This window comes from Cyclopterus lumpus, chromosome 7 (genome assembly GCF_009769545.1).
Source record: "Cyclopterus lumpus isolate fCycLum1 chromosome 7, fCycLum1.pri, whole genome shotgun sequence".
Classification (NCBI taxonomy): Eukaryota; Metazoa; Chordata; class Actinopteri; order Perciformes; family Cyclopteridae; genus Cyclopterus; species Cyclopterus lumpus.
The window spans coordinates 21,078,057-21,104,886 of record NC_046972.1 but is presented as its reverse complement, the minus strand read 5'-3'; the positions used below and the strand labels follow the sequence as shown (position 1 = coordinate 21,104,886).

At 42.6% G+C, this 26,830-nt stretch overlaps 2 protein-coding genes and 1 non-coding gene across 17 annotated transcripts; 1 reads left to right on the top strand and 2 right to left on the bottom strand.

The window, feature by feature from the left end:
* Positions 1-98: 98 nt before the first annotated feature.
* Positions 99-19,770, bottom strand: LOC117733742 (protein kinase C-binding protein 1-like). Of its 15 annotated transcripts, XM_034537592.1 has the most exons (24): positions 19,598-19,770; positions 18,392-18,452; positions 17,910-18,153; positions 17,581-17,757; positions 16,572-17,312; positions 12,194-12,264; positions 11,451-11,614; positions 9,510-9,731; positions 8,135-8,248; positions 7,834-7,926; positions 7,515-7,602; positions 7,364-7,419; positions 7,172-7,249; positions 6,942-7,057; positions 6,347-6,822; positions 6,021-6,149; positions 5,738-5,899; positions 4,884-5,402; positions 3,787-4,245; positions 3,557-3,693; positions 3,380-3,460; positions 3,213-3,291; positions 2,835-3,074; positions 104-1,321 (listed from the first exon to the last, which is right to left on the bottom strand). In XM_034537592.1, exons 5-24 carry the CDS (start codon positions 16,583-16,585, stop codon positions 1,137-1,139), a joined length of 3,483 nt encoding a protein of 1,160 aa, XP_034393483.1. In that variant the 5' UTR covers positions 16,586-17,312; positions 17,581-17,757; positions 17,910-18,153; positions 18,392-18,452; positions 19,598-19,770; the 3' UTR covers positions 104-1,136. The 15 variants fall into 15 exon arrangements, with proteins under 15 accessions (XP_034393478.1, XP_034393479.1, XP_034393483.1 ...); XM_034537591.1 differs by lacking the exon at positions 16,572-17,312 and having other exon boundaries at positions 17,581-17,789; XM_034537595.1 differs by lacking the exon at positions 16,572-17,312 and having other exon boundaries at positions 12,194-12,328.
* trnak-cuu lies at positions 19,099-19,171 on the bottom strand. The gene has a single exon. It is a non-coding gene; the product is annotated as a tRNA-Lys (tRNA).
* zgc:113278 (uncharacterized protein LOC541528 homolog) lies at positions 19,388-26,830 on the top strand. The gene is made up of 12 exons (XM_034537603.1): positions 19,388-19,477; positions 20,740-21,291; positions 22,071-22,131; positions 22,248-22,366; positions 23,461-23,577; positions 23,664-23,722; positions 24,391-24,475; positions 24,766-24,836; positions 25,307-25,411; positions 26,110-26,253; positions 26,423-26,583; positions 26,737-26,830. Exons 2-12 carry the CDS (start codon positions 21,172-21,174, stop codon positions 26,808-26,810), a joined length of 1,116 nt encoding a protein of 371 aa, XP_034393494.1. The 5' UTR covers positions 19,388-19,477; positions 20,740-21,171; the 3' UTR covers positions 26,811-26,830.

Sequence of the window (26,830 nt, the reverse complement as noted above, 5' to 3'; positions counted from 1 at the left end):
CGTGAAAAAGCCCCGTGGCTTCCGGTTCAGCATGGCGATCGTTAGCATTTTTTTTTTTTTCAAAGAAAATATGTCTAAATGAATCGAGGTGCACTGCGTTAAGTTGATCAGAGCATATTTATTTTTTTCTTCACGAGTCCATTTATTGTATGTACAATATGTAAACACGAACACAAGCTCAAAAAACAGACATGCGCACAGGAAATAATATCCAGCCAAAATGCAGTTTCTATTTATTCCTACCCAATTCTTACAGACAGTCTGATCAGGATTTACACCAGCAAGTTAAACAGAGGCTGCGCTTACAGCTGACATTCATATGAAGTAATTAATTTTTTTTTTTTAGACACATAGAAATGTGATTTCTTTAAACATACTATAAAAACATATAACACTATAAATATTGTTCAGGTATTTTTCTTACAAAAACTTTGTACAGTTTACATTTTTTGTTTTTTATAAATCACAGATATTTTTTTTTTTCATGTAGGTCTATACAATGTTTAACTACAATACAAAGTTGGTATGAGCCAAAAAATGCCCCCCCTCCCCCTCCCTCCTGCTGACAGTTGAAAACATTACGTTTAAACTTGCATTACTCAAAATATCTCCGTTGACATGAAGTGGACATGGTTTTAACAAACTTGCATAACTCAACATACCTCTGATGGCACCACGATGACTGAATATCAACTGTTGGTGGCTGTTTTTGTCTCATAATATTGAGATAAATCCACTAAATGATACAGCAAGTAAAGTATTTAAGAGCAGCATTGAAAAGTGTAAATATTCTGTGGGTCGATACAATCTTGTTCAGACTTGAAACAAAGTGGTAACAGAGCTATAGCAAAACTACAATATGAAAACATACAACCTCACATTTTATTTCTCAAGACAGACTACTTTCACATTGTGAATCCACCTGAACACAGACTTTGTGGAAACTGCAAATGAGAGATGAAACAAAACGACCAAAAAAAAAAAAAAAAAAGGTCCACCAAGCAGATTTAGTACACATGGGAATGGAAAAGTGATGCGTCAGAGCTGTGGGGGGCCTTCGAGCACCAAGTTTTTGACATCACAAGCCTTCCACAGCGGCCTGGCAAAATTTGCGATAAGTATCTGTAGTGTAGCGGTTAGGTCACCACGGTAACGCCAGCACCGTCCTTGCTCTTGTCAATGCACGTGGGAGAGTTGCTTTTGTCTGATAAGGGTCCCGCTGCAGGGGTCGGGATCTGCTTGGCGAGAGAGGGGCTCGATGACTTGACTGAAGGGCTCGCGTTGGAATCCGCTTCTGGCTCCTGCTGCGAAGAAGCTGTGGCTGGAAGGGGAGAACAAAATACAACGTGAGAACATCGACACCGCGTATCCGCAGAATGGGCCTCAGAGGCAAGGCGGTGTCTATAAAAGCAATGAGGTAATCTGTTGTTATTGTTGCAAAGTTATACTTTTTCACTTGCACGATATGAGCTTTTAAAAGGAATGAGTGCTTGGGTGGAGAGGAGCCGAGGTGACGGAGTTTATATTTATAGGAGGAATGACGGACTGTCTCGGATGGTGTCATGTCAGTTATACATTTATTAAAAGATGCTGTGGTATAAATGTATGAATCATTGAGCGGGAGCTGCCTTGCAGTTCTTTTAAATGCAGTGGAGTGAGACAAATTGTGTATGTTCAAAACAATAATTGACTATATAACCCTTCTGAATAAAATGAGTTTCACATCAGACTCGAGAGAAAGTCGATGGAGATTGTCTTTGAAAAATCTGCCTAATTATGGAGTTATAAACTTCAAAAAATTAAATCATTTTAGCATATTTTCTCAAACTGTCACTATTTGAATATGAAAGTTTGCGATCCGGATGCCATTTTGAAAACTAATCGAAACCAAGCACCGCCCACCTGCCAAAGCAAACTCTCATTTGACAGACAAACAGATCCCTAAAATGTGTTTCTTAAAACATTTGAGGCGAAATCTGGATTAATATTTGATCAACGCTGCAGGCTGACCGGTTAACCAGAATTCATTAGCGTTAGAGACTCCTCGGCTCTGATTGGTCGCTTTCCTTCAGGTGCGGAGGAATATTATTATTATATTGACCGTATATTATATTGATTTCTCACATATTATCCGTCTCATGTACTCCCGTCAGAGTATAGTGACAGTTTCATCACCGTTTATACCTATATAATAGTTACCAAAGACGGCTATAATCCACTATTTCACAAAAGCGACAAGGAATTTAGAATTGTGGTTTGTTTTTTTCAATCATACACAAGAAAAAGCCAGACAGTAAAGTACAAAAACTTTTTTAATTTTTGACATGAATCTGTTTAACATCAGGAGAATTATCCATCCTGATGGCAGAGAAGACATATTGTGTATTCCTCGACAGTACAGTGTAGTACACAGTTGTTTATTGCCATGTGTCTTTCATGTCAAATAACATTTTCAGTTTGGATCACAGTACCCGAGGAGCAAATACTGGGTGCTTCATCTGCAACAGGAAACACTGAACTGGGGGAAGCGTTCACATCGAGAAAACACATAGCTCGAAGAAAGAAAAGACTTTATCCTGCCTCTAAATCAAGTTTAAATAATAAATAATAATATATTTTTGTTTGAGTATCTATGGCAGACAGTTCCATTAGATTTTTAATGTCGATTTAATGTAATACAACAATGGTATTTCTGTATTTTTATTTGCCAGTTATTATCTTTAATAACCATTGTGGGACAAACCTTTTGCATCACGGCACTCACAACATATATCAACGACAGATTGAATGTTCATATTGACCACACTAGTGTGCCGTGAGTGTCGTCATATTACCTGACTGTGTGCAGGACTTCATGTGTTCTGGCCAGTGGGCTTGCTGGCAGGGGTAATCACAGTAACTGGTATTCCAGCAGCAATAGAAGATGGCCTCCTTCCTGCAATTAGCGCACCACTGTTTCTTTTTGGTCTCGTCCACCGCCTGCTGCTTTTCCACCTCCGTCTGCTTTTTCACCTCGGCCACCAAGCGTTCCCTTTCCTGCTCCAGGCTCTGCCTCATCTCTGCAATCGTCAGTTCTGCATTTAAAATGGAGACAAAAGTCAAAAACGTGAAACTCACGTAATATTAATTAAAAAAGGTTCAGGAGTATGTCAACTCTCAAAACGTGTTGCGACACATTCCTGAAGCAGAAAAAAACAACAAAAAAAACGTACCAAGATTGTGCTTCATCTCCGATAACTCTTGTTGATGCAGCCACTGGAGCTTCTCAATCTCTATCCTTAGCCGGCGAATCTGTGGCAGCAATACACAAGAGGTTAAAGCTTGCCAAGTATTATTATGACGTGTTAAATAAGCATCGGTCTATATGCCGGACATTTACCTCCGCAATTGTGTTTCCTGATGTGTTTTTTGAAAGATCGTTGTAGATTTCAGTCATTGTCCCTTTTATCGTGTCCATAATCTGCAGATTTGTGGCAAAAACACGTGATATTAGCCGACAGTTTTAACCAAGAGAGCCGTTATTAAAATTTCTAGGCAGTACAATTGGCCAAATTACTTTATTTGTGTACTTGGTGATATCCGCAGCCACCTCTGCTGAGCCTGTGGGGATCTGCACGTCTCCTGACGAGGAGCTGCCAGATGTGACCTGGGCAGCTGTTGAGGAGGAAGTACTCTGAGGCACGTCCTTTTGCACTGAAAGGGGATAAATTATACATCTGAATACACATTTCATCTTTTGTATTTCGTGTTTTATGTTCAGATGATTGATTTTGCCTGAGTGTATACCCTTGGCAGCTTGTCTGGTCTGATAGCGGGTACTGGAGGAGTTCTGCTGTTGGGACTGCAGCTGCTGAGGCCCCGGACTCTGGGCCGGCGTCTCCACTGGTGACTGATCTCCATGCTGCTGCTGCCGCTGCACCTTCTGCATGTGCCACTTCTGGGAGGAGGTCTGAAATTTGGTTGGATTCCAAACCACCGCCCGCTGCACGGCCTGAGCCGTCTCTTTGGGCAGTAGAGGGCGCTGTTTCTTTACAGCCGCGGGGATTGGGGATGTTGCGGAGACCGAGGCGGGAGAGGGTGCGCTGCTGGTGGATCCGCCGGTGGCTGTGGTGCCACTGGGCTGGCCGGAAGCTGCGGTGGAAACAAGGTTGATGGCTGCTGTGATGGCGGGTTGCAAAGTGTCCTTCAGGTTAGGGGCGGATTCACGTGATGGAGCAGCTGCTGCTGCAGAGGAAGGCAGTTTACCTGAGCAGAAAATCAAAACAAATCATATTTCTTCATAAGTGTGACGACAGCTGGGTTAGAAAGACATTAGGTCACCAGACCTCTCTAACCTACTCCTCATATATATTTAAGACTAGTGGCATGAGGATACATTAGCCACTTCTAGCATCAGAAGTGGAATACAAAATTTAAAACATTATCTCTGCAGCAATTTTTGAACCATTTTAAAAGTTCAATGCTACATCTGTGAAGTACTATTTTAGTGGAGAAATGTGTTATGGTCAACTGCAGACAAATTAGAAATGGTTAACCATGCATTTTTTGTCTCAAGGTCTGTTTTATTATTTGGTTGAAATTGAATTTTAAAGTTTTATGGCTATTGATATTTCAAATAACACTTTTTGCATCCAAAAGGAGATGGTAATGGTGATAACGTTTGTATACTGTATAGTTTACATGGGAATTTTTCACAGACATCACTGACGATTGAAATGTATAAATAAGGAAAATGGGAAAGCCTCAGGCACCACCCTAAAGACAAGATAACCGAGAGCATTTAAAGAATAAAACATTTAGTTGCAACATTTCAAGGGTGTCATTTCCTCCCAGTTGTCCTTCTAACGGGAGAAAATGGATCCAGCTCGTCAAGGGCCTCTCACCTTCCAGCTTGGCAACACCGGGCTCTTTGAGAGTTTTCGCCGCGGAAGCTCCCGGCGGTTCTCTTCTCGCCCTCTTTGAGTCACGGCCTCCATGTTCGTCGCCCAGGTCGATCACCAGCTCTCTTTCAGAATCAGAGTCCTGCTCAGCCGCCGATGTGGCAGCAGCGGCGGCGGCGGCTGCTGCCCTGCCCTCATCTTGGGCTTTGGGTTTGTCAGCGAGGGGCTGCAACTGGGGCGTCCTGGGCTTGTCCTGGAGGCCCCTTTCAGGGCCGCTGGCGCCCTGCAGAAGTTCAGGGGTGGGTTTATCCGCTTTCCCTGGAACTCCCTCCTTATTCTCTCCATCCGCGTTCGCTTTGGGCCTTTTTCTATCCGCTTTGTCCTGGTCGTCCTGGACGGAGCTCTTTGGCTTGTGTTCCTCGTCGCTGAGATACTCGCTGTCACTCGAGTCCGATTTCTCAGAGTCGTCAGAGTCGCTGTGATCCACACCTTTGTACACGTCTTCAGAGATCTCGTCTATCCCTGAATGGAGAAAACACGCAGGAGTGATTACAAGTTTGAATTAAAAATAGTTGCCTTTGCCGTCAGCCTGACAAACAGCAACCCTAAGTCAGGAGCAGCCACACTGTCTGATATCACATGTGTCCGCTTTTTGGGTAAATGTATTGACAATATTAAACATTGTTGAACAAAAATAGAAGATTACGCATACCGTCATTCAAAATGAACAGTATCAAACTTTAAATGTGTATTTTTCCTGCAAATGCACTCCAGAAAACTGCAATATTCTTGAAATTACTGGAAGATTTCTTTTTGTACAGTATGAGAAAATATCAGTGATGTGATTGGATATGTACCGAGCTGTGCCTTGCAGCTCTCAATCGTCTTGTCCAGGCTCCTGATGTGTCTCTTTGGGGTGGGAAGGGAAGCCGACGCTCCTTGTTGTTGCTGATGTTGCTGCTGTTGTTGTTGCACGGTCTCACTCAGCTCCTTCAGATCCATCTCAGCCTTCACCCGATCTGAAAGGAACATGTTCGACGTCAATACCAATTCAAGCATAAGCTAGCATGGCAATGCTGTGTTGATCGTTAGCCTTTTCTAACATCCTCATGACCGGAGAGTTGTGCAGTTGGAACTGACCCAGGTTGAGATTGAGGATGCCGCCTGTGCCTGCGGTCCTCTCCTGCTTGGGGACCAGTCCGGGGTTGAAGGGCTTCGGGCTGCCTGCCGCGTTGCCTGAAGAACCCATCTTCCCGGAGACTGGAGATGCTGTAATCACAAATGTAAAATAGTTTTTTAAAAGAGGGCAAGACTCTTTTAATGGCCTTATTTAAGCTCTGAACGTGAAATAAACAAACTTGCTATAAATCTCTGTAAAGCCTGCATACACTTTCTGTAGGTTCAACTGTACCAGCAACCCCTTTTCAAGTCATCATTTAATAAATTACTCGTGTACAAATATTTACCAGTGCAGTCCATCGATTCCTCTCCAGTGCTGTAGTGGAAGGCAGGATTCCTGCCGGGCTTTTCCATATCCTGCTCCCCATCGGACCCCGTGTGAATCGAGGAGTTGGTGCTCATGGGAGACCGAGGCATGTCCGTCAACGAGACCCTCCGACTCATGCCACTGGGCGTGGAACTCTTGCCGAGGACCATCTTCGGAGACGCGGTTATATCGAAGTTGAAGCGAAGTTTATCCAGTTTCTCCGTTTTCACGGTCCCGGCACTGGGGTTGGAGGGGTCCAGTAGCATCTGGAGCTGGTTGTTGGGCGTGAAGGGAGTGCGGAACGGTGCATAGTTGAATACCCCAAATTTCTTGCGAATGTTCTCCACGTAAACCTCCATCTCTTGCATGGCGCTGTTGAAAATGCTCTTTGTCTTCTTCACGGAGAAAGGGATCTCTTTGGACATGAGGTAGCAGTTGTTGATAGGGACCCAGGCCCTATATATAAAGCACAACAAAACATTCACCAAATTAAAAGGACCAGGATAATGAGTTCGGTCCAACAAGCACAAACGCAGAGATCTAGATGCTCTTCAATGCTCACAAGCTTCTCTCACCTGTCATGTTGCCCAAAGAAGCGTGCGTCTACCTGTCCGTCCTTGTCCCGAAGTGCTTTTGCTGGCCAGAAGGGAAAGCCCTTTAGCTTAGCCCAGACCAGAGGGTGGGGTTGACTCTATAAAGGGGCAAAGCAAAAACAATCAAATACCTCACAGATCAAGAAAAAAAGGAAAAGAAAATCTCACCTAAAATGTATGAATACAGTATTTAAGATCGTGTAAGGACCTACACATGGCTCACAAAACCAGTTGTCCCTTTTTTGGCATGAAGACAGGTAGCACTCTGGACACACCTCAATCTCATTCATCTATAAATACATATTAGATGCAATTAATTTATAAATCAGACACATCTTATCTTATCTACAGAATATTTGCCTTTGTTATTATTATTATTATGATGGGAGGTGAAGCTTCTTTACCTCATGTTCGCAAATCTTGACGATGACTTTTGCCGTCGCTGTTAATTTGTGATTACCTGGAAAAAAAAAAAAAGTCACAACAGAGTCACAATCGTATTATTTTTAATTGGCATTGTAGAGGGATTAGTGATGCGTGTCAAAATGTTCCTACCTCCATTGTAGATGATGCAATTGTGTAAGATCCATTTCATGTCAGCAAGAAAGGCCTCAGTGCAGCCATACATTTTCTTTTTGATATTCTATCAAAAAGTGAACATAATAAAAATGAATGTTACTGCACTGAATATATCTAAAATATTGTGTTCTAATCTGGTGAAGAGTAACGTTTTTTATTGCTTATATTATATGCTTTGTGTACATGTATGCATACATAAAGTACACACACATTCACAATAAGTGGATTTATTTTTGTTTTAAATACCTTTTGCATACTTCTTTTACCATTTTTAAAGAAGAATAAGCAATATTACCTTTTCTAAAGTAGACAGGTCCATGGGGTGGAAAATGTACTCTGCATAATCCGGGTGCTGTTCCAGAGCCACAGGTTTCTGAAAAGGCTCAGTCTGCTCGGTTTACACAAATAGGAAGAAAATAATAATAAATAGATGCGTTAGTCTCATATCCTGGATATATGTCCTCGACTTTTCTTTTTGCATATCAAAGTAACGTCATATCAATCCTATTTATATAGCTTAATAGCACACATTTGAACACTTTCATAGACATAGGCAACTTTCAAACCAGCATTCAATGGATCTTTAAAAGACTTACCCCAGGCTGTTTAATCTTTTGAAGTGCAAATTTGAGCAAGTAGGAGAGTTGGTCTATTGTCAGCATTGTCATTGCCTTGCTCTGGGTTTCGATGCATTCAGCGACAGTTATTTTCTGCAACAATAATACAAATCGTTTAATAATTAATTACAATAATGAACCCATAATGAAATGAACATGCATCAAAAAAAGGACATTGGACCTCATTCACCACCTGCTCTAAACCCACTTACGCAGTTTTTACAAAATATTCTGACATCCGTCAGCGTTTGTTTATTTGAGATTAGTTATGATGCAAGAACATAAGCTCCAAGCACATGTGAGTGCCGACAAGGTTTGTGCAAAAATAATTGGTTGTAGGGTTTTCTTCAAATGCTACAGTTGTATAATATGGGATTTAAATTACAATATTATTTCTTTTATCATATTTAAAACATAATAATTTTCAAAGTGTTTGAAACCGTCAACGAAATTCAGTAAATAGCAAAGCTGTCTGTTGCATTGTATTCATATAATAAATATGCAAACGTCAATTAGGTGCAAGAGACAATAAAAAGAAAAAGAAACAGAAAAGTTGCAATCATATACACTACTGACACTACTAAACTTGTTTGGCATTCACTTCCTGTATCTCCACTTCGTGCTCTACCCTTTTTCTTGGACTTAATATTTGTCCGTTTCAATTTCTGTGTGTGCAAAAGGCCCTCCATGCCCTTTTATGGAGATTTACAGGGCGTACGTCAATGCTGATTCGGAAACAACTGGCACACACACGCGCACACACACACACACACACACACACACACACCTTGAACAATGGGATTCATCGTCATAAGGAAACGGATACGAACAATTCTGCGGTTTTAGAACACATCCTGAATCTTTGTTGACTTTTCTCAGGAACATTATTTAAGAAAAAGACACTTATTGGTGAATGAGGCCCATATGAACGTACACCTGAACTTTAGTTTACATTACCTGCTTTCTTTTGATTTAGCAGGTAATGCTTTCTTTTGAGATGAGAATATATATATATATATATATATATATATATATATATATATATATATATATTTCCCTAGCAGATTAAAATCTCTAACATCTAACTTGCAGTGTGAGCAGTTAGCTTGCTGGGGTGTCACACCATGTGCCAGGAGAGGCCAAGAGGTCTGGAGTTTTATTTTTCCTCCGATCAACCACAGACCAAAAAAAAAAATAAGGCAGGAGATTTCACCGATTAGTTCCTCCTCTCCGGCTGACGCTGCACGTGACACATAGTCCGACACCCCTGTAATGTCATCCAAGCAAGCGTGATTGTGCCTCGCCACAATCATTCTCTGCACAGCCACACACAGACGCGTCTTCTGCGAGATACCTCACACTCTGGACAGAACCAGTCGCCCTCGGGCTCGGCTGGTAGTTTGAGGCACTTGGCGTGGTACACCCTGGGGCAGAGCTCACAGCAGAGCACCTGGCCCTCGCGGTGGCACAGCCAGCAGTAGAAGTCATTCCTTCCGTCCTGCGGCACAACATCAACAGGGTCTGTGGTGAGTGCCGGCTGCTTCATATAGTAAAAGGGACCATGTCTTAGCTCTGACTGAAATGCAGGCAAGAAAAACAAGGGGGCAGGTTTCAAAAAACACGCAGGAACACAAAAAAGGTGCAGTGCAACAACAACAACAACAGCAACAACAACACAGCAATAAGGTGGGATAAGCAGGGTAAGCAGCATTGAGGGCCGTGACGGTCATAAAACTCACACGTTTTAGAGCAACAACAAAAAGTGGGTCAAACAAGAGTAACCCAACAGGTTTTTAGAGTGTGAGCTTGAGGACGGCTTCTTGTTTCTATTTTATAAATGTTATAATTACAAAGCTCACATTGCAGCTGAGAGTTAACGCAATGCATAATATGGTTCTCTGTTAAGAACCCGGCTGACACGCTGCGGATGATACATTGGAAGGATGAATAGAAGCGGATGCATCTGCTTTCACAGCTCAAGATGACATTTCACAGTACAAAAATATCTTAAGCTTAAGCCTTAAAGCTTACACCAAAATCAGTGTTGGGTATATATATATATTCAATAAGAGTAGCCAATCAAAAGCATGTACAACACCGGTCAGAATATTACGCAAATAAAACCTAGAATCATGCAAGTTCAACGGATGACGAACGGGTAAACAGGAATCACTAAGCACCACGTTAATGTGGCAGGCACATGAAAACATATGCATCAGAGTCACATACCATCAAAGTGCATAACACTTACATTTTGTCGTACAACAGGACATAAATGAACAGAGGTGATTTTTTTTTTTTTTTTTTTTTTAAAGACGCAAAATGACTAAAAAGGTAACTTAAAGTAAGTGTAAGCTGAGAATGCACTCGTGGCTCAAAAACCCTCCACAACGCGTCACGTCTCCACGTCACAGCAGGTAACATCCATTCACGTTGGTCCACCTTCAAGCGGACAGTACACTGCACTCAAAACCTAAAAATTGGTGTGCTCTCGCAGGCAATGTGGTGTGTTTTTGGACCAAGAAAAGACGTCCCGCATTGAACTTTGACCTCTGCAATGTGTGCAGGCCTCCAGTCATTGTTTGATAAAAAAATATATATATTTCTGTCTTTCCACGTTCCAGGTAGTCCAACACTAAAAAAGGTCCCGGTGTGCCTCAATCAGAACGGTGTGTCGGAAGGCTGCGTCGACAATTCCTGTAACTTTCGTCGTTTTTTAAAAAATTTTTTCTTTTGTGGCATTTCTTGGGTGTAAAACATTACTAATTACTTTCAGGAGAGACTGCCTGAGAATGAACCGTTATCCCCATTTGAAGCGTCCACGTCTGCAGGCTTTTCACCTTTGTGGAGCACGGCCGTTCAGACCGGCTTGTAAACGCATTCGATTTCCCACGAGAACCGACAACAAGTCGTACAAACTTATTATTATTTTTTTTTTAAGCATAATCTGGCCTAAAGTGGTCTTGGACCAAATAAAAACTCTTGATTTAGGTGGAATTAAAAAACTGAGTTTCTCCACAAAGAATTACTTTAAAATTTGGTGTGGACCAGAAATGTGCTTCGAAGTATCTTGGAAATAAGTCGTTCAGCATGAGAAAAGACGATAAAAACGACTAATCAACGAGTAAAAAGGCTATGTAATGTTAATTGCTCTAAAGTTGTCTTAGTTTAGGATTATTCTTGGTTCTATTTCTTGGGCCAACTCCCACTTTCTGGTGTGAAAGGACAGGCCGGTAACACCACATCCCTTTCGAGAGCACACCAGATCTTGACTAGAGTGCACCGGAGCACTTACCTGGTCTTTGCTGTGACAGTTGACGGCCCCGGGCTTCTTCTTTCTCTTGACGGGGCTGGGGGAGGTGTCCGAGGGAGAGTGTCCGTTGGAGGAGTGGGTGGGACTGGACACCTTTCTCTTCTGTGGTGCCGCGGTTCGTTCCGCTGACCCCGGTGGATCAGGGACTGGAGGCATGAAAGACAAATCGGGTCATCACACGATGGGAGACAGGCTTGTATTGTTTACTGCACGCCACACGTGTTTAAGAGGATTAAAAAAAAAAAAAAAAAAAAGGTGCCATGGCGGTAATTTAGCCATTTCTAGAATAAAAATCAAGAAGGATACAAACATAAACCGTAATCCCGATCATTCCTTGTTCTTAGAGTTTAGAGAATCCAAGGAAGTGCAAATTAAAGTCACTTCAAGCTTGAGAAATTAGTGCTCAGCTCTTAGACTTTACATCAAGTACTGACAGCAATCCCACTGATTTAAATGCAGTTATTGAAGATGCCCCTTATACATATTAACGTACCACTTTATAGTAATAAATAGCTGGAGGGCTCCCCCCGAACTGTGTGTTGATACTTGACACAAAACAGGCAGGCAGCCATGCACAATGGCTTATCGTTGCAGTCCTAAATAGACCAACGACATGCATTGCACCGCTCTCTGTAAGATGCAGTAAATAACCTTCCACATTCTGTGCACACGGGGTCGAGGAGTTGAACTGCTAATGCGCCGTGCTCGGCCTCAGAAGAACTTACCTTTGGATCGTACAGACGCCTCCATCCCCTCTACCACATCAGACTCCGTTTTTATCTCCTCCTCAGCCAGACTGCGGAGCGCCGAACAAGAGCCACCCAGAAAGAGAGGCAAACGCGAAAATCAGAAAGGGTGTTCTGAAAAACCACATCAGCATAACAGTAAACAAGTGGAACACCACCTAAGGCACCCGGGTCCCAGAGGATCCGTCAATAGGGACCTCTGCCGGCTTTCCATTGTTATTGTTTTATTTGATTTCGGGCACATCCCTGACAGCGCGCTCGCGAAAGTTCAAATCTTTTCCACGTTATCGGTGACAAATGAGTCTGAATATGTTCTTTATGTTCCAAGGGGGAGAATGGCAACAATCGCCATGGCAACGCTGCCTCTCCGCTAAGCACAAGTTGATATTCACAACAACACGTAGGGCCATTTTTTTTTGTATTACCCTGCAACTTTGTCCTTCAGGAGAGATCGCAGCTATAGATTGCTGTTACGGTCCTGATCTCTGCTGCACTTTAATAACAAATAGTGAATAGACCTGTAAGGAGGGAGTCATAAGGAGCCGGTCTATCCTACTCCATGGTCTCATGACGAATAACAGTCCGCGTTCCTCTCCAGCCCCTTCAGTAACAACAAGGGGGACACAGAGGATTTGGACCCCATCCATAGAGACCAGCAGCGAGAGATGCATCGAACCAGCTAAAAACAAGGTCGACGTAAATGATCTGCGTCTTCAACGCAGCCACGTTTGTTATGTCTGTATCGGCAACTCTTTATTTGGCGCCACATGTTTTACCATGTAGGAAATATTCACGTACATAGTTGTGGAGTTACGTAAGAATGTTGTGTTTTTAAAAAAGAAAAATCTGCCCTTTTTCTGCCGCTGAGTTTACAAAAGCTGATGTAAAACGGTCCAGTGTTAATATCATATCAAAAATAACAAACGCATGAATAATAAAGCGCTCCAAGAGCGAATAAAACAGCATCTCCAACATGCACATCTAGCAAGGCCAGTCCTGCTCTCATTTCATTTCCTCTGTGAAAAAAAAAAAAAGATTTTTTAAAAAGGATGAGAAGAAAGGGGGTCTGGCGATAAATGAAAGTCTTTGAGTTTTTTTTGGCTCCTCCTTTGTCAGATCAACAGAGGGCCTTGTTCCAAGGATGTCGCCTTTATTCACAAGCCCCGGGAAGAAAACCCTCCCAAGGACCCCCTGACAGGTCACACACTTGACCAGTTCATAGCGTTGGCTGCAGCTCTGGTTTCCAGCTAGGATGATGGGTTTACAGGCCACGACTCAAAGGTCAACCACATTTGTGGGATAAGCTTCTTTCTTTTTTTTTTTCCTTCTCTCTCTCTTCTGAAAGTAAAGGAATGCTCTTTGAGTCCCCTCCTCCACCCTTAAAGGAGACATTCCACACAAAGTTGATCCAATGTCAGTTCGCTGACAGGCACAGGGAGGTTAAAACACTCCTAACAGCGATCCATGAATCAGATCTGACGAACCCAACTCAGAGATCAGATGTGATCACATCAGCGATTAAACCTATACTCGTTTAACTACCAAGCCAACCTTGGTGTTTGTTGCACAACTCTGGTTTTAACAATGATTACATTCTTTCTACCAGACAAAATACCAGATACTGTGAGCATGCCGACTCTTCAAGGCTACTCTAAATATGTTCCCGGTTCTCTCTCGGACTGGCAATCGCAGAAAGCTCATCGAGCTTGAACTCAAAAATGCATCATAACCTGTGTTTTCTGAAAAGAAAGAAACAAGGCAAACATGGTCGCAGTTTCTTTTTAAAAAGAAAAATGGCGTATGGGTATCTTGTTTCAGGCTGCCAACAGTCTCACTCTCACACACTCACACACACACACACACACACACACACACACACCCCTCCCGGGGCCTTCCTGTTCCGGACTGAGTGAACAAACGAGGCCCACATGAAAATAAGACTACGAAAGCCAAGCCGCTCTGCTACGTGTACCACAGCCCTGAAAAAGAGAAAGCATTCACCATCACCAGGCAGAGCTTCTGAACAACAACAACAACAACCACCATGAAGAATATACACACACACGCACTTAATGGCAAGACATTGCTGCAACTGCCAGGGTGAGCAATGGTGAAAAAGTATGCTGATCCAGAGGACATTTCTCAGATCAGGAGCTATGATCCATCACACAAGGAGAGTTAAGGCAAATAAATCCTCAGCAGATTCTGGGATGTATTCCAGAGAGAGACGATGGGTTCAAGAAAAACACTGACAGTATTCCCCTCTGCAAGTAGTACCTGATGGACAAAAAGGAAACACTGACTCAATGCCTTTAGATTCCACTCCAGTGAGAGACGAGCAGGGTTCTCTCGTCACAGAAAATGGAGGCCACAGCTTGCTCCCCTCCCCCCTCTCCCCCATCCCCCACTCCGAAGGCTCAGACTCTCAAGCACTGGCACATCCATGCAGGAGGACCAGAGAGAGAGAGAGAGAGAGAGAGAGAGAGAGAGAGAGAGAGAGAGAGAGAGAGAGAGAGAGAGAGAGAAAGAGAGAGAGAGAGATCTGTGGAGATTACAATCCAACATTAACAAAACAAAACCCCCCCCCCAAAAAAAACACGGCCGTGTCAAGACAAACCTTCACTGCCGATCACAGAGGCAGAGGAGGAACACAGTGAGGGAGACACGAGAAAATCCGGCGGAATGAGAAGCACTCATCTCTCTCTTTTCTTTTTTTTTTCCTCCTTTTTTTCCTCCTTTTTTTTTTTTTTTTTTTTTATAAATGTCTTCGATCTTGGCTCGCCTCCTTCCCTTGAATACTGCTGTCATAGAATAATTAGATTTCATTTTGAAGAAAGAGAGACCCTCAATGTGAAGCCACACGGAGATCCTGGCGAAGCCATTCTCTACACTTTGAAGAATGCGCAGTTCATTCACATCAAAACGGACAAACGGCCTCTCTAAATGGCAGTCGAGGAAAGCCATTCGATGCAAACATCATTACTGCACTCTCCGCTCTGGGACTGCCACTGCGAAACTCTTGGGATTAATACCATTGACTACAAAAACATCCTACTCACTGTGCCACACACACACAATCCCAGAGAGATTATTAGGCTTTGTAAAAAATAAAAAAGCCCAGAGACGTTCAGTTCAGCTTTAGCAAGACCAACGATCGCATGCAGACAAATGAAGAAATACCTGAAATCAACAAAAACACAACGATTAAGAGCAACAACAAAAAAAAGGTACAAGTTCCTAGTTCACATTGAATAAAATCAAGATTTTCTTTAACAAGATAAAAGATTGTTTTAGCATGACTCCTTTACAAGGTTTAAACAATGGATCAACACCAGACTATATACCACAAGTACGGACAGAACATCCTGTATTAAAAGAAAGATTTGACCTGGATTTTTTTTTTTTTTTTTTTACATAAGGCTTTAAAAGGGTGAATCAAAGATGGCTGTGGAATTTTCCAGAAGGCCCTTGCTCTCCCCGCTGCTCTCCCTCTGATTGTCAATCTTTAACCTCGACTGCAGCTGCAATTGGCTGGAGGGCCAACCGGGTGGAACATTATTGGTCAGCGGTGCTATGCTACACGGATCACAGTGTGCCGGCTCCCCTCTTCCTCTTAAAAAAGCTTTTTGCTGCAATGCAGAGATTTCACCCCCATGCATTAGACGCTTTATATTCCTTTACTTTAGCTTGCCCTTCTTCAGGATAGTCGACACCAGAGGGGATTTGAATAAAAGGCCCTTTGGGAGATTTTTTTTTTTTTTGTGGGTGTGATGCATAACTCAGTGGCTCTGCTGTTCAACCTACGCCGTACTATTTGTCCCGACGCCACGACACACTGCTGACATTTCTCCACCATCGGCGGAGCAATTATATCACTGGCTTTTAAAAAGAGTTTTAACTCCTTCCAGTAAAAGTGAACTCCTGGTTGTGGTTCTGCAGAGCGAGGGAATTAAGTCTCAGAAAACACTTAGATTGCAAACGTTGCTATTTTCTGGCTTGTCCTGGCAGATGAAACACGCCTCGTATCAGGCCATGAGAGAAAGAGAACTGTCTTTGTTTCGCCCACGCAGCTGAGACTGCTAAAACGGTGGCACGTTACGTAACACAATGTACAGTAAGTGCTCTAAAAAATTTAAGCCAACAAACTGTAAAGAGTCCCCTTATACACCAGGGCCCTGTGTCGTGTTCTTATAAAATATCTTGAGAAGAACAGCATTTTCTTTTGTATCTGTATCTTACATATGTGTCTGTATGTGTGTAAAACTGAAAAACCACAGAGAGAAAAAGAGAAAATATTGCAATGTATGCACACACACACACACACACACACACACACGCACACACGTCATGTAAAAACCTGTTAGGTCTCATGTTGTTCCTCTGCCCCTGCAGTCTGATGTGTAAGAAGAGCTCTCTAAAAAACACAAAATGGCCACTGTCTGTCTGACGGTTGGAGGAAGCAGTTTCACAATAGGTCTGCAGAGAGAGAGAGAGAGAGAGAGAGCGAGAGAGAGAAGGGCAAAGCCCCGGGCGGCAAAACTCAAGGCCTACGGCTGTAAATAGAAGTAACCTGCGTCCCAAGGTCTCATTTCTAAAGATTCGACTGGAAGGGGATCGCCCTTCGACTAAAAAAGGTCTGTTTCATGTTTGCTCTTTCTGTCATCGGGGTGGAGTGTAGAAACTCCATTCGTCCACCAGGACTGTTTTCTGCAAATGTTTTTTTTTTTTTTACATACACACGTTCAGGCCGGAGAACTAGTATTGGAGTCATGCCCCTGCACTCCGTGTCCTCCTAACAAACACGTCTGTTGCCCCCCACGTCTATTCCCCGGCCTGGCATGACACACAAGAAAACAGCACAGAGCCAATCCACTTACAAAGGGTACATAATACCCGCCCTCCTCCTCCTCCATTGCCCATCCCCCATTCTTTCTCTGCCAGGCTACAACACAGGACTGCCACAACAGAAAAAGGAGGTGTGGGTGCCATTTTTTAAAATCTAACTCTCCTTTGCATTATATAAAAAAGGAAAAGGATTTGCCATGGTCCACTCTGCCTCCTGTATGGCAGCCTGGTTGTCTGGGGCACCCATGTGACCCTGAGACACAGAGAGAGAGAGAGAGCAAGGGTGAGAGTCGTTACCCAACCCCCCACCCTCCTCAGCACTGCGGAGCAGTTGTGGAGCAGTGAGGCCTGGCGAGGCCTCAAATCCACCCCAGCTCCTCCTCCTCTTCCTCCTGCACACTAAACAGATTTGTTTAAGGTGTGCACATTCATCATGAGAAAAACCAACAGTCACCACAACGACAAGAAGGAAGCCATGTTGTTATCAGAGATTTGAGATTAAAAAGAAAGACAGAGCTTACCTCTGTGGATGCATGGCTGCCTGACACACTGTTATGTCAACACTTATAAAACATGGAGGACACTCTCAGCCCTCAGCCGGGGAAGGCTCCGCTCTTCAGGCAAGGCGATCAGGCCCCAGTGATGTTAGCCGGATCCTGACTGGTCGCTCTCCTCACAGGCAGGATACAAGGCTGCGTCTGATTGGCCGAAATGTTTCCTGAGTAATTATCTTTGTTCAGTGCAGGCAGGGGCAGCACGGTGAGTGTCAGAGACAGGGGAAGAAAAATAAGCAGAGAGCTAGGCCTAAAACCATAAAATAACACGATTAATATGAGTATTTTTGACATACCAACCCAAGTGTGACAACGTGTGAAGCTTCCAAGTGTAGAACCTGCCCGTAGTTGTCTCATGTGAAGGCTTTAGAAGTAGAAATGGCAGCATGTAGACTGTGAAGAGCAGGACACCATGGCTCCTCTGCACAAGCCTCCATTTTTTTTTTTATGTGGAGAGGGCCTTTGTTTAAACTCCTCCCTCCCTCTTGGCGGTTTCCAGAGAAAGAAGAGGCTGTAGCTCTTCACCTATTTCAGGCATTTCTGTTTGCAAAAAAAGAGAAAAGGAAAAAGGGAAAAAGACCTTGAGTTTTAAGGAAGCTATGCCTTTTTTTTTACGTCACACATTACTGTTGTTCATAACCTTAATATATAATGGACCAGTGAGGGCTAACTGTACACACATATAAATCAAGTCCATGTTTAGCAAAATGTAGCAAATGCAATAAAGAAATGAGAATAAATATGTATCTCCTCCTCCTCCATGAGAAGGAATACTTACATTTGAATGTGTACACTGGAGGAGCTTTGTTTGATTTGAGGATTCCTCTTCAACATCTGTGCTGCAATAGTGATAGTACAATAATATAAAAATAAAACACAATAAAACAGGGTACCCGTTGTTGTTGTCCTTTTGACAATCAGTAACAGTGAAATACACAGTGATTGAAAAGAAACCTGTATAATAACTCTGCCATAAATACAATATGTTATGTTTTTTCTGCTTTATATATCGATGTCATGATATGAGACTATATGAAACCAGATATTGTTTTAGATTTTGGATATCGTAATATTGTTAAAGTCTTTTCTTTCAGTAAAGAGATGCAATTGACATACCAGACCGTTCTAGCTTTTTAATTATTTGCCTTTACACAGTTATTATATCCACGTTACTGATTACTATTTATTAACGTAACGCAATCTTCTATAAAACCAACACAAACTATTGCCTTTTAAATGGCCATAGAAGTTAGACACACTGTATAAGCAATTACTGCTTCAGATTATCTTCAACTTCACGTGCTTTGCAGTTTTTTGTGGTGACGGACAGGCGTTTCCACTTTTCCTTTCCTCCATAAATTTAAGTTGGGGTTTCAAGATATTAGAAACTCCCTTAAATATAACGGATTCAGATAAAAAGAGAAACTACGGTCACAAAAAACACAAAATTGTTAAGCACTCCAAACAAAAACAAAAACAAAGTAGCGCCCAACGTGGGGCTCGAACCCACGACCCTGAGATTAAGAGTCTCATGCTCTACCGACTGAGCTAGCCGGGCAATTCTACCTCAGAAGATGTTAGCCATTTTTGATTCGAGTGTATGTATTACATGTATGACGTAATTAAACTGTGGACGTCGCTAAAGGCGCGTCACGTTGAACTGGCGCGAGAGCGGGGGGGGGGGGGGGGGGGGGGGGGTTCAGGGCCCGCTCACCTAGATTCTGTCTCAAGACTGACCTCTAGCGACACGGAAGGGAAAGTGTTTCATTAAAGTCAGGTGAACGTGTCTCAAACTTAACTTTGAGTAAATTAAACTAATATAACGTTTGGCGCACAAAACACTCAAGTTACAGCAAAAAGACACGTAAGTTCACGACGAAATGAGTGAAAACGTCGCGGCGTGCTAACGTTTAAACGTCCAGTAAGTGTTTTGTTAACCGTCACTACAATGATGGCCGTGTTACGCCATGTTAATGTTAATTACCTGACCGTTGGTTTTCTCTCCGTAGATTGTCCGTAATTCAACGTCGAGCAAGAGGAGACGCGTTAAAGCCGCCACCATTTTTATTTTATTACCTGGTTATTGGCTTGGTTTTCCTTTTTTAAACGGGAGCAATGTCGAGCACACACACACACACACAATCGTAGCTTCTGGGTTTTTTTTTTTCTTCTTCTTTTTTTTTAAACTAAAAGTTTCAGTGGCAAGTGAACAAAGTTGGGGGTTCGATGCCCGGCTCTTCCTGTCCTGCGTACAACATATTACTCGAGTGCAAAATTACTATCAGCAGTGTTTTAATGCATCAAAAGTAAAATGACTTATTATGCACATTGAACCCGTTTACCCTTATAATATATTATTTGCATTAATGTGGTGTTAGCAGTAACAGCATTTGTGGCAGCTCCAGTTGAAGCTAATTGTAACTTAAGTTTTTTGGGTAGTTCATTATATAGCAATCATTATTGATGATTATATAGATTGTATTTAAAAAGTAACTTATATGTCAGATACATGTAGTGGAGTAAAAATAAGAATATAGTGAAGCGTAAAATAATGTCAATACACCAGCTAAACAGAATTCAATTTATATGTACAGCACAGTATAAGTAGAGAGTATACAGTACCATTACAAGTACAACACTATACAAATGCCAACAGAAATTGGCATCAAATTGTACCAACAGGACACAGTTGTGTGATATATATATTATTAGCAGGGTTTTTGTATTTGGCAAGCAGTTTGCATAGCATTTAATGATAGATCTAAGGGAGTCCTTTGAGACAATCATTGGGACACAGACACAACAAAATAGGCTTAAGAGGTGAAATTGTTGCATGAAGGAACTATTGGACATGTAAAAAATGAATAAATAAACGGGTTCATTTAAAACTCTCTGTTTGACAATGGAGGTTAGCAAATACAAAAAAAGTGAAATATCTTAACTGACTTATCAATGTATCTCTTCATCACTGACTCACAATAACGCTGTCTGTCCCAGGTATATTCTTTAAAATCTGAAAAACAGATCATTTCAAATTAAATCGTGCTGAAATAGTACATCATTACACAATTACGCACCACTAAAATCTGTTGTAGCCACATCTAACTCCTTTTGTTTTTAATTTAGGAAACGTGGACGCTTACGTGGAGTCCCTGAATGCACCACGAGCCCAGGTTCTCCTTCTACGTCAACGACACTGGGCGGTTCATGAATGGCTTTTTTTTTTAAGTGGGAGGGGCCCCGTCATCTGACTTTACCAGGCAAGGGAAGAGAGAGAGAGAGAGAGAAGAAAAAGAAAAAAAGTGGGTGTTGTGCTCTAGTGTTTGGATTTTGATGCGATGCACCTTCATGCCTGCTTTTGAACGCACGAGCGAAGCGGGGTCACTGTGCGCGCGCCGAGACATTTGGGGAAGAAGAAAAAAAAAAAAACACCCAGACGCGCGACCCGTGAAAGCGAGCGCCAACCCCGGCTAAGAGACTCACTGACGGGGAGGGGTGGGTGTAGGGGTGGGTGAGCAGCCCCGAAGCCAGAGAAGTAGAGACCCGCGTCGCTGAGCCATGGGGTTCCGCAAGAAGAGCAAGAGCCCTCCGGTGCTGAGCCACGAGTTCGTCATCCAGAACCACGCCGACATGGTGTCGTGCTTGGCCATGATTATCCTCCTCGGCCTGATGTTCGAGGTACTGTGTGATTGGGACCAAGGGGAGCTGTGTGTGTGTGTGTGTGTGTGTGTGTGTGTGTGTGTGTGTGTGGGGGGGTTAGCCGAGTGATGTTAGCTGTCAGCTAACTGTCGTTAGCTCGACATGACAGACAGTCAGCACTTTAGGGGCAGGGCGCGAGCGTATCTCTCCCCCCTCTCGCTCGCCCCCTCTCCCCCTCTCTCCCTCTCTTCTCATGTGTCTCACTGATCGCCAAAGAAGATGGCGAGGAGGCCCCACTGGCACCGCTAACAGGTCATTCCACCAGGCGGCTAATGCATTGCCACCGTAGGAGATCAATGCATACATGCATACATGCATGTATGCATGTATGCATGTATGTATGCATGTATGTATGTATGTATGTATGTATGCATGCATGCATGCATGCGTGGCCTCATAAGATAGTCGTGCCACACATTTGATCAGCTGACTTTTGAATGAAACAAATGAGGTGAACTCGTCCCCACCCCGAAACCAAGCCAGCAGACTAGAACACGCTGTGGCTCGGTCCACCTTTTACCTGTGAAGCTAAAGGATGATCTGTGAGCTTGGTACACTGAAGGGCAGGTGAGGCTCATTGCACACACTCACCAGGACAGGGCGAGTAATTGTAGCCATGGTACTGAACTTAAAATACACATTTCTTTGTTTTTTGTGTGTGTGTGTGTGTGTGTGTGAGAGAGAGAGAAATGATTGTGTCGAAAAAAAGGTATCGGTCCACTGATCCTGTTCTCTCTCTCTGTGTGTGTGTGTTCCAGGTCACAGCCAAGTTCGCCATCATGTTCATCACAGTCCAGTACAACGTAACACAAGTTCTTGGTGAGTGGAAGTTTACAGGTCCGGTTATGTAAATCAGATTTCTTAAGATGGCTCACGTTAACTGCATTACTAATAAAAAAAAAAAACAACTATTGTGTTTCTCTTTTCCGTTGCAGACGAGAAAAGTGACCCAGTGAACCTCTACCAGTACGGTCCTAAAGATGTGGCCACTGTGTTTTTCTACCTTCTCATTGCGGTCATCCTTCACGCCTTGATACAAGAATACATTCTCGACGTGAGTACATCGACGGCATGACGGGGGAACTGTGTTAAAGACTCTCTTTCGCCTTTCTCGGCGTGCACAACGTCAGACGTGGTCCGTCTCGTGTTTCATTTCCAAAAAAGCATCAAATAACAGCTGATGCGTTTTCTATGTTCTGGTCCATCGCTGTGTTTTTTTTTTTTTTTGGGAGATAAACCGGTCCAAGCCGGCATTGGGGAACATGTTCATGTTTCTTCTGACGTCTTTCAGCTGTCGGCTCTCGGTGGGATATCATTTATGGGAACAAGTATTTTTATATATTTCTATTCCAAAAATTAAAAAAAGAGCAACAAGGAATCTTTTTAAAGATTTGTCCCTCCTTTTAATAAAAGGTACGATCCCGCTTCTTCATGTCTTAAAACAATAATGTGAGCATTGAGGTTTCACTTTTTAATAATCCTCCTGTTCATTAAAGGACCAGTGTGTAGGATTTTAGGGGGATTTATTGGCAGAATTGGTGTCATCATTCATCAAAATCCTTGTGTTTCGCGAGAATAAGCCCTTCATATCTACATATTGAGCCACGTTGTGACGCCATGTTTCAGACAAACCGAGAGCGACGGCCTTTTCACGTTTACGCTACCTGAGGGCCGCCGTCCACACTTGGAAAAGTGTGTGTGTGTGTGTGTGTGTGTGTGTTTTTCGTTGGTTGCCATCTGCAACCTCAAGGCTCTTTGCTTCTAAATCTTATGCACCAGTGTGTTTTGAAGAGATCTATTTTTAAATCCGCTTACGAGACACAAAGTGTGTATCAATGTATTCAAACTGGGGTTCAGAGACTCTGAGACGCGCAGGGTCGAACCGAGCCTGCGATTAACAGACGACTCGCTCCACTTCCTGATTGAGAAGATGCCGATTCTTTTTTTTTAGAGCTGTGACGGATATATAACTCGGTAACAGGCAGCGTTGTATGCTTCGCCTGCTTTTCTCCACACACAAAAAAAAAGAGTAAATTCATGTGCTCGTATGTTATCTTAATACTTTTTTAAAAATCAACAAAGGAACCCTAATGTCCTCCCCCCCCCCCCCCCTCCTTCTTGTGTAATATTTTTTCTGTTTGATTTCAGAAAATGAACAGGAGGTTGCACTTGTCTAAAACCAAACACAGCAAGTTCAACGAGTCCGGACAGCTGGCGGCGTTCTACCTGTTCTCTTTCATCTGGGGCTGCAGCATCCTCACGGCGGTACGGGGGTCAGGGGTCACGGAGACGCGCCGTCCCAGCCGGCATTAGGCTTCATCTCACCCGCTGTCTCTTTTTCTCTCCGACAGGAGGACTTTGCCACGAATCCTACTTTCTTATGGGAGGGTTATCCACACACTCACATGGTGTAAGTACATACTGCTGCACACCAGAGCACTCATATTAGGGGAAGTGTGTTGAGTTTCAGCCCTTCTTTTAACATTCCTCCTAACAAACAAGTTGGCCATTTTTTCTTTTTCTTCTTCTTCCAATTAGCATTTTAGTATTTTTGTCCCTTCCTGATCTGAACAACCTGACGACCCCCGAATAATAATTTACATAGTTGAATCTGATTGGTCAAGTCCGGCCTGGGTTTTTCTTGCTCATTGATCCACCTCTTTTTAAGCTTTATGTATCAATAGAAAAAATAGTAAAGAGATATATGTTACTATCGCTTAGCGTGTGTGTGTGTGTGTGTGTGTGTGTGTGTCCGTAGTGCTGACAAACAACAAGCATCTGTTATAGCCCCACAAACAGCTGATTTGAGAGAATCTTTCTTAATTGAAATATATATATATATATATATATATATATATATATATATATATATATATACTTTGTAAATTGTTATTTAAATTTCACAGTCAAAGCTGAATGCCATATTTATTGCCGTATATAATGCCGTACTGCTTTGACTCGCTGTATTTTAAATGGAGATAACAGACCTGTGCACCACATTATCTATTGTATATTGATATGATCTTAGCTTATGTTCAAGCCGAAGTAACACCCAAACTCTCTCTGTCCTCTGTCTAGTTTTCAGGTCAAGTTCTTCTACATTTGCCAAATTGCACATTGGCTCCATGCACTTCCTGAGCTGTACTTTCAAAAAGTACGCAAGGTAAGGAGAAAAATGCAATATGCAAATGTGCTCTTTTCTTCTTATTCTTTTACGCATTTATAGATGATATTGTGTTTTTTTTTTGTTTTTTTTAATTTTCCTCGAGAATGTTTCACTACACATTAAATAAAAATGTCTAACATTTACAGGATACGTCAATACTTCATGTCCCCGACTTTGAAAATACTGCGAGAAATAACATGTCATCCAGATATTTATTTTTATAATCTTTTACAGCAAACTGCTGTTTGTGGTTTCTGCTGCTGTTACTAACACAAACCCTTCCACAGGAGGACATCCCCCGTCTGCTCTATTACATTTGCCTCTACGTTGTCCACATCGCTGGCGCCTACGTCTTAAAGTAAGTGAACTCATTACCTTTTTTTTCTGAGGAATCATATTCTACGTATATATATATCGCTCATAAACATCGAGAGTGTTTAAAAAAAAAAAAAACAGGTGCCAGATGAAATGGGTGAAGCTGTGTTAGTGTATGAAAAAAAAAAGTATGTCTCCATGTTTATGGACTATCAACTTAAAACTTTAAGACTTTTCCTTTATTGGAGAATTAAAAAAAACTATGAGGTGTCATACTGGTCTGTGAACCAGACCAGTTATTTATTTTAAGATGCAACTTATCTCCTCTGAAGTGGAGCGTCTCCCTCTTTGCTAATCTCCTTTCCTTTTTATGACTATTGATGTGAGAGGAATGTCTCCTGATTCACAGCCATGTTCTTTTAAGAGGAGCATGTGTGGCCCATGAAGTCCAGGGTTGTCTCCTCGTGTTCCTCACGTCCTCATCTCATGTCTCTCTGCGTCCCATCTGTTCAGCCTCCACCGACTGGGCCTGGTGTTGCTGGTCCCTCACTACCTGGTGGAGCTCCTGTTCCACGCTTCACGCCTCTTCTACTTCAGTGACGAGAACAAGCAGAAAGGGTATTGAGTCACCTAACAAACAAGTTGGCCTTTTTTTTCTTTCTTCTTCTTCTTCCAATTTGCATTTTAGTATTTTTGTCCCAACAACCTGATGACCCCGAATAATAATTTACATAGTTGAATCTGATTGGTCAAGTCCGGCCTATCACCTTTTTTTTTTTTTTTTTTTTTTTTTGCTCATTGAGCCACCTCTTTTTAAGCTTTATGTATCAATAGAAGAAAAACAAGTGTGTGTGTGTGTGTGTCACTGTCCGTAATGCTGACAAACATCTGTTATAGCCCCACAAACATCTGATTTGAGAGAATCTTTCTTAATTGAAATATTTAATTTAAGAAAGAGATATATATATGAATCTTTCTTAAATGAAATGTGTATAGAAAAGACATGTTATATGTTTAATTTAAGAATGAAATGTATGTATATATATCTATATTTATTTAAATATGTTCCATTCAAGAATCTCGCGCTCTGATAGTGCTACGTTCTTATGCGAATGTAGCACTATCTGATTGCTCTGATTAATAAATGTAAGCCTATTATTTGATGTTGAAATAGCCGTGCTGTTGTTTATGAATGAAGCATGATCTTTACTTCCATTGCCTCCATTTTTTCCGTCACTGTGACGATTCCCCAGTGAGACCAGCAGTCGAGTCGGACTCCTCGGAGCTGATGACTTTGATTTTTGTTCTCCTTCCAGTTTTACTCTGTGGGCGCTCCTTTTTGTCATCGCCCGCCTCCTCACCCTCACCCTCTCAGTTCTGACGTTTGGCTTCGGGCTGCCCCGTACAGAAAACCAGGGCTTTTCCCTCGCGGAAGGCAACTTCAATGTGCTCACCATAAGGCAAGTCCACATGGCAATTAACAGGAAGAGCCCTTAAAGACTTGTACCCAGCTGATTTACAACACGCATTCAACTTTTAAAGTTGTGTTTTTATTTCCTGTTCCCAAGTGAAAGCACTTTAACTTTTGTGGTTCTTAAACTGTTGCCTCCCCCCCCCCCCCTCCCTCAGGATGTCTTGTCTGGCAGCTATCTGCCTGACCCAGGCTTGGATGATGTGGAAATTCATTAACTTCCAGTTGAAGAAGTGGCGGGAGCACAGCCAGAACCAGGCCTCAAAGAAGAAGGCGGTGAGCCCGAAGAGCAAGCCTCACAAAAAGGAGCCTACGAGGGGTGAGTGTGTTTCCGAGAACCTCAGCATCCGGTCCATCAAACAGACAGAATGGGATCCTTGTGTTTCGGTCTTCTCATTATTTAACCTTTTTTTTTTTTTTTTTATAAACATGACAGAGCGCTCATTGTGTCTCTAATCGCTTGTCTTGTCAGGAGGCGCCGCCAACGGGGTCGTGAAGTCCGAGGATAAAACATCGCCACGGGCAAGAAAAGCCAAAGCTTCATAGAGACGGGAGAAAAAAAAAAA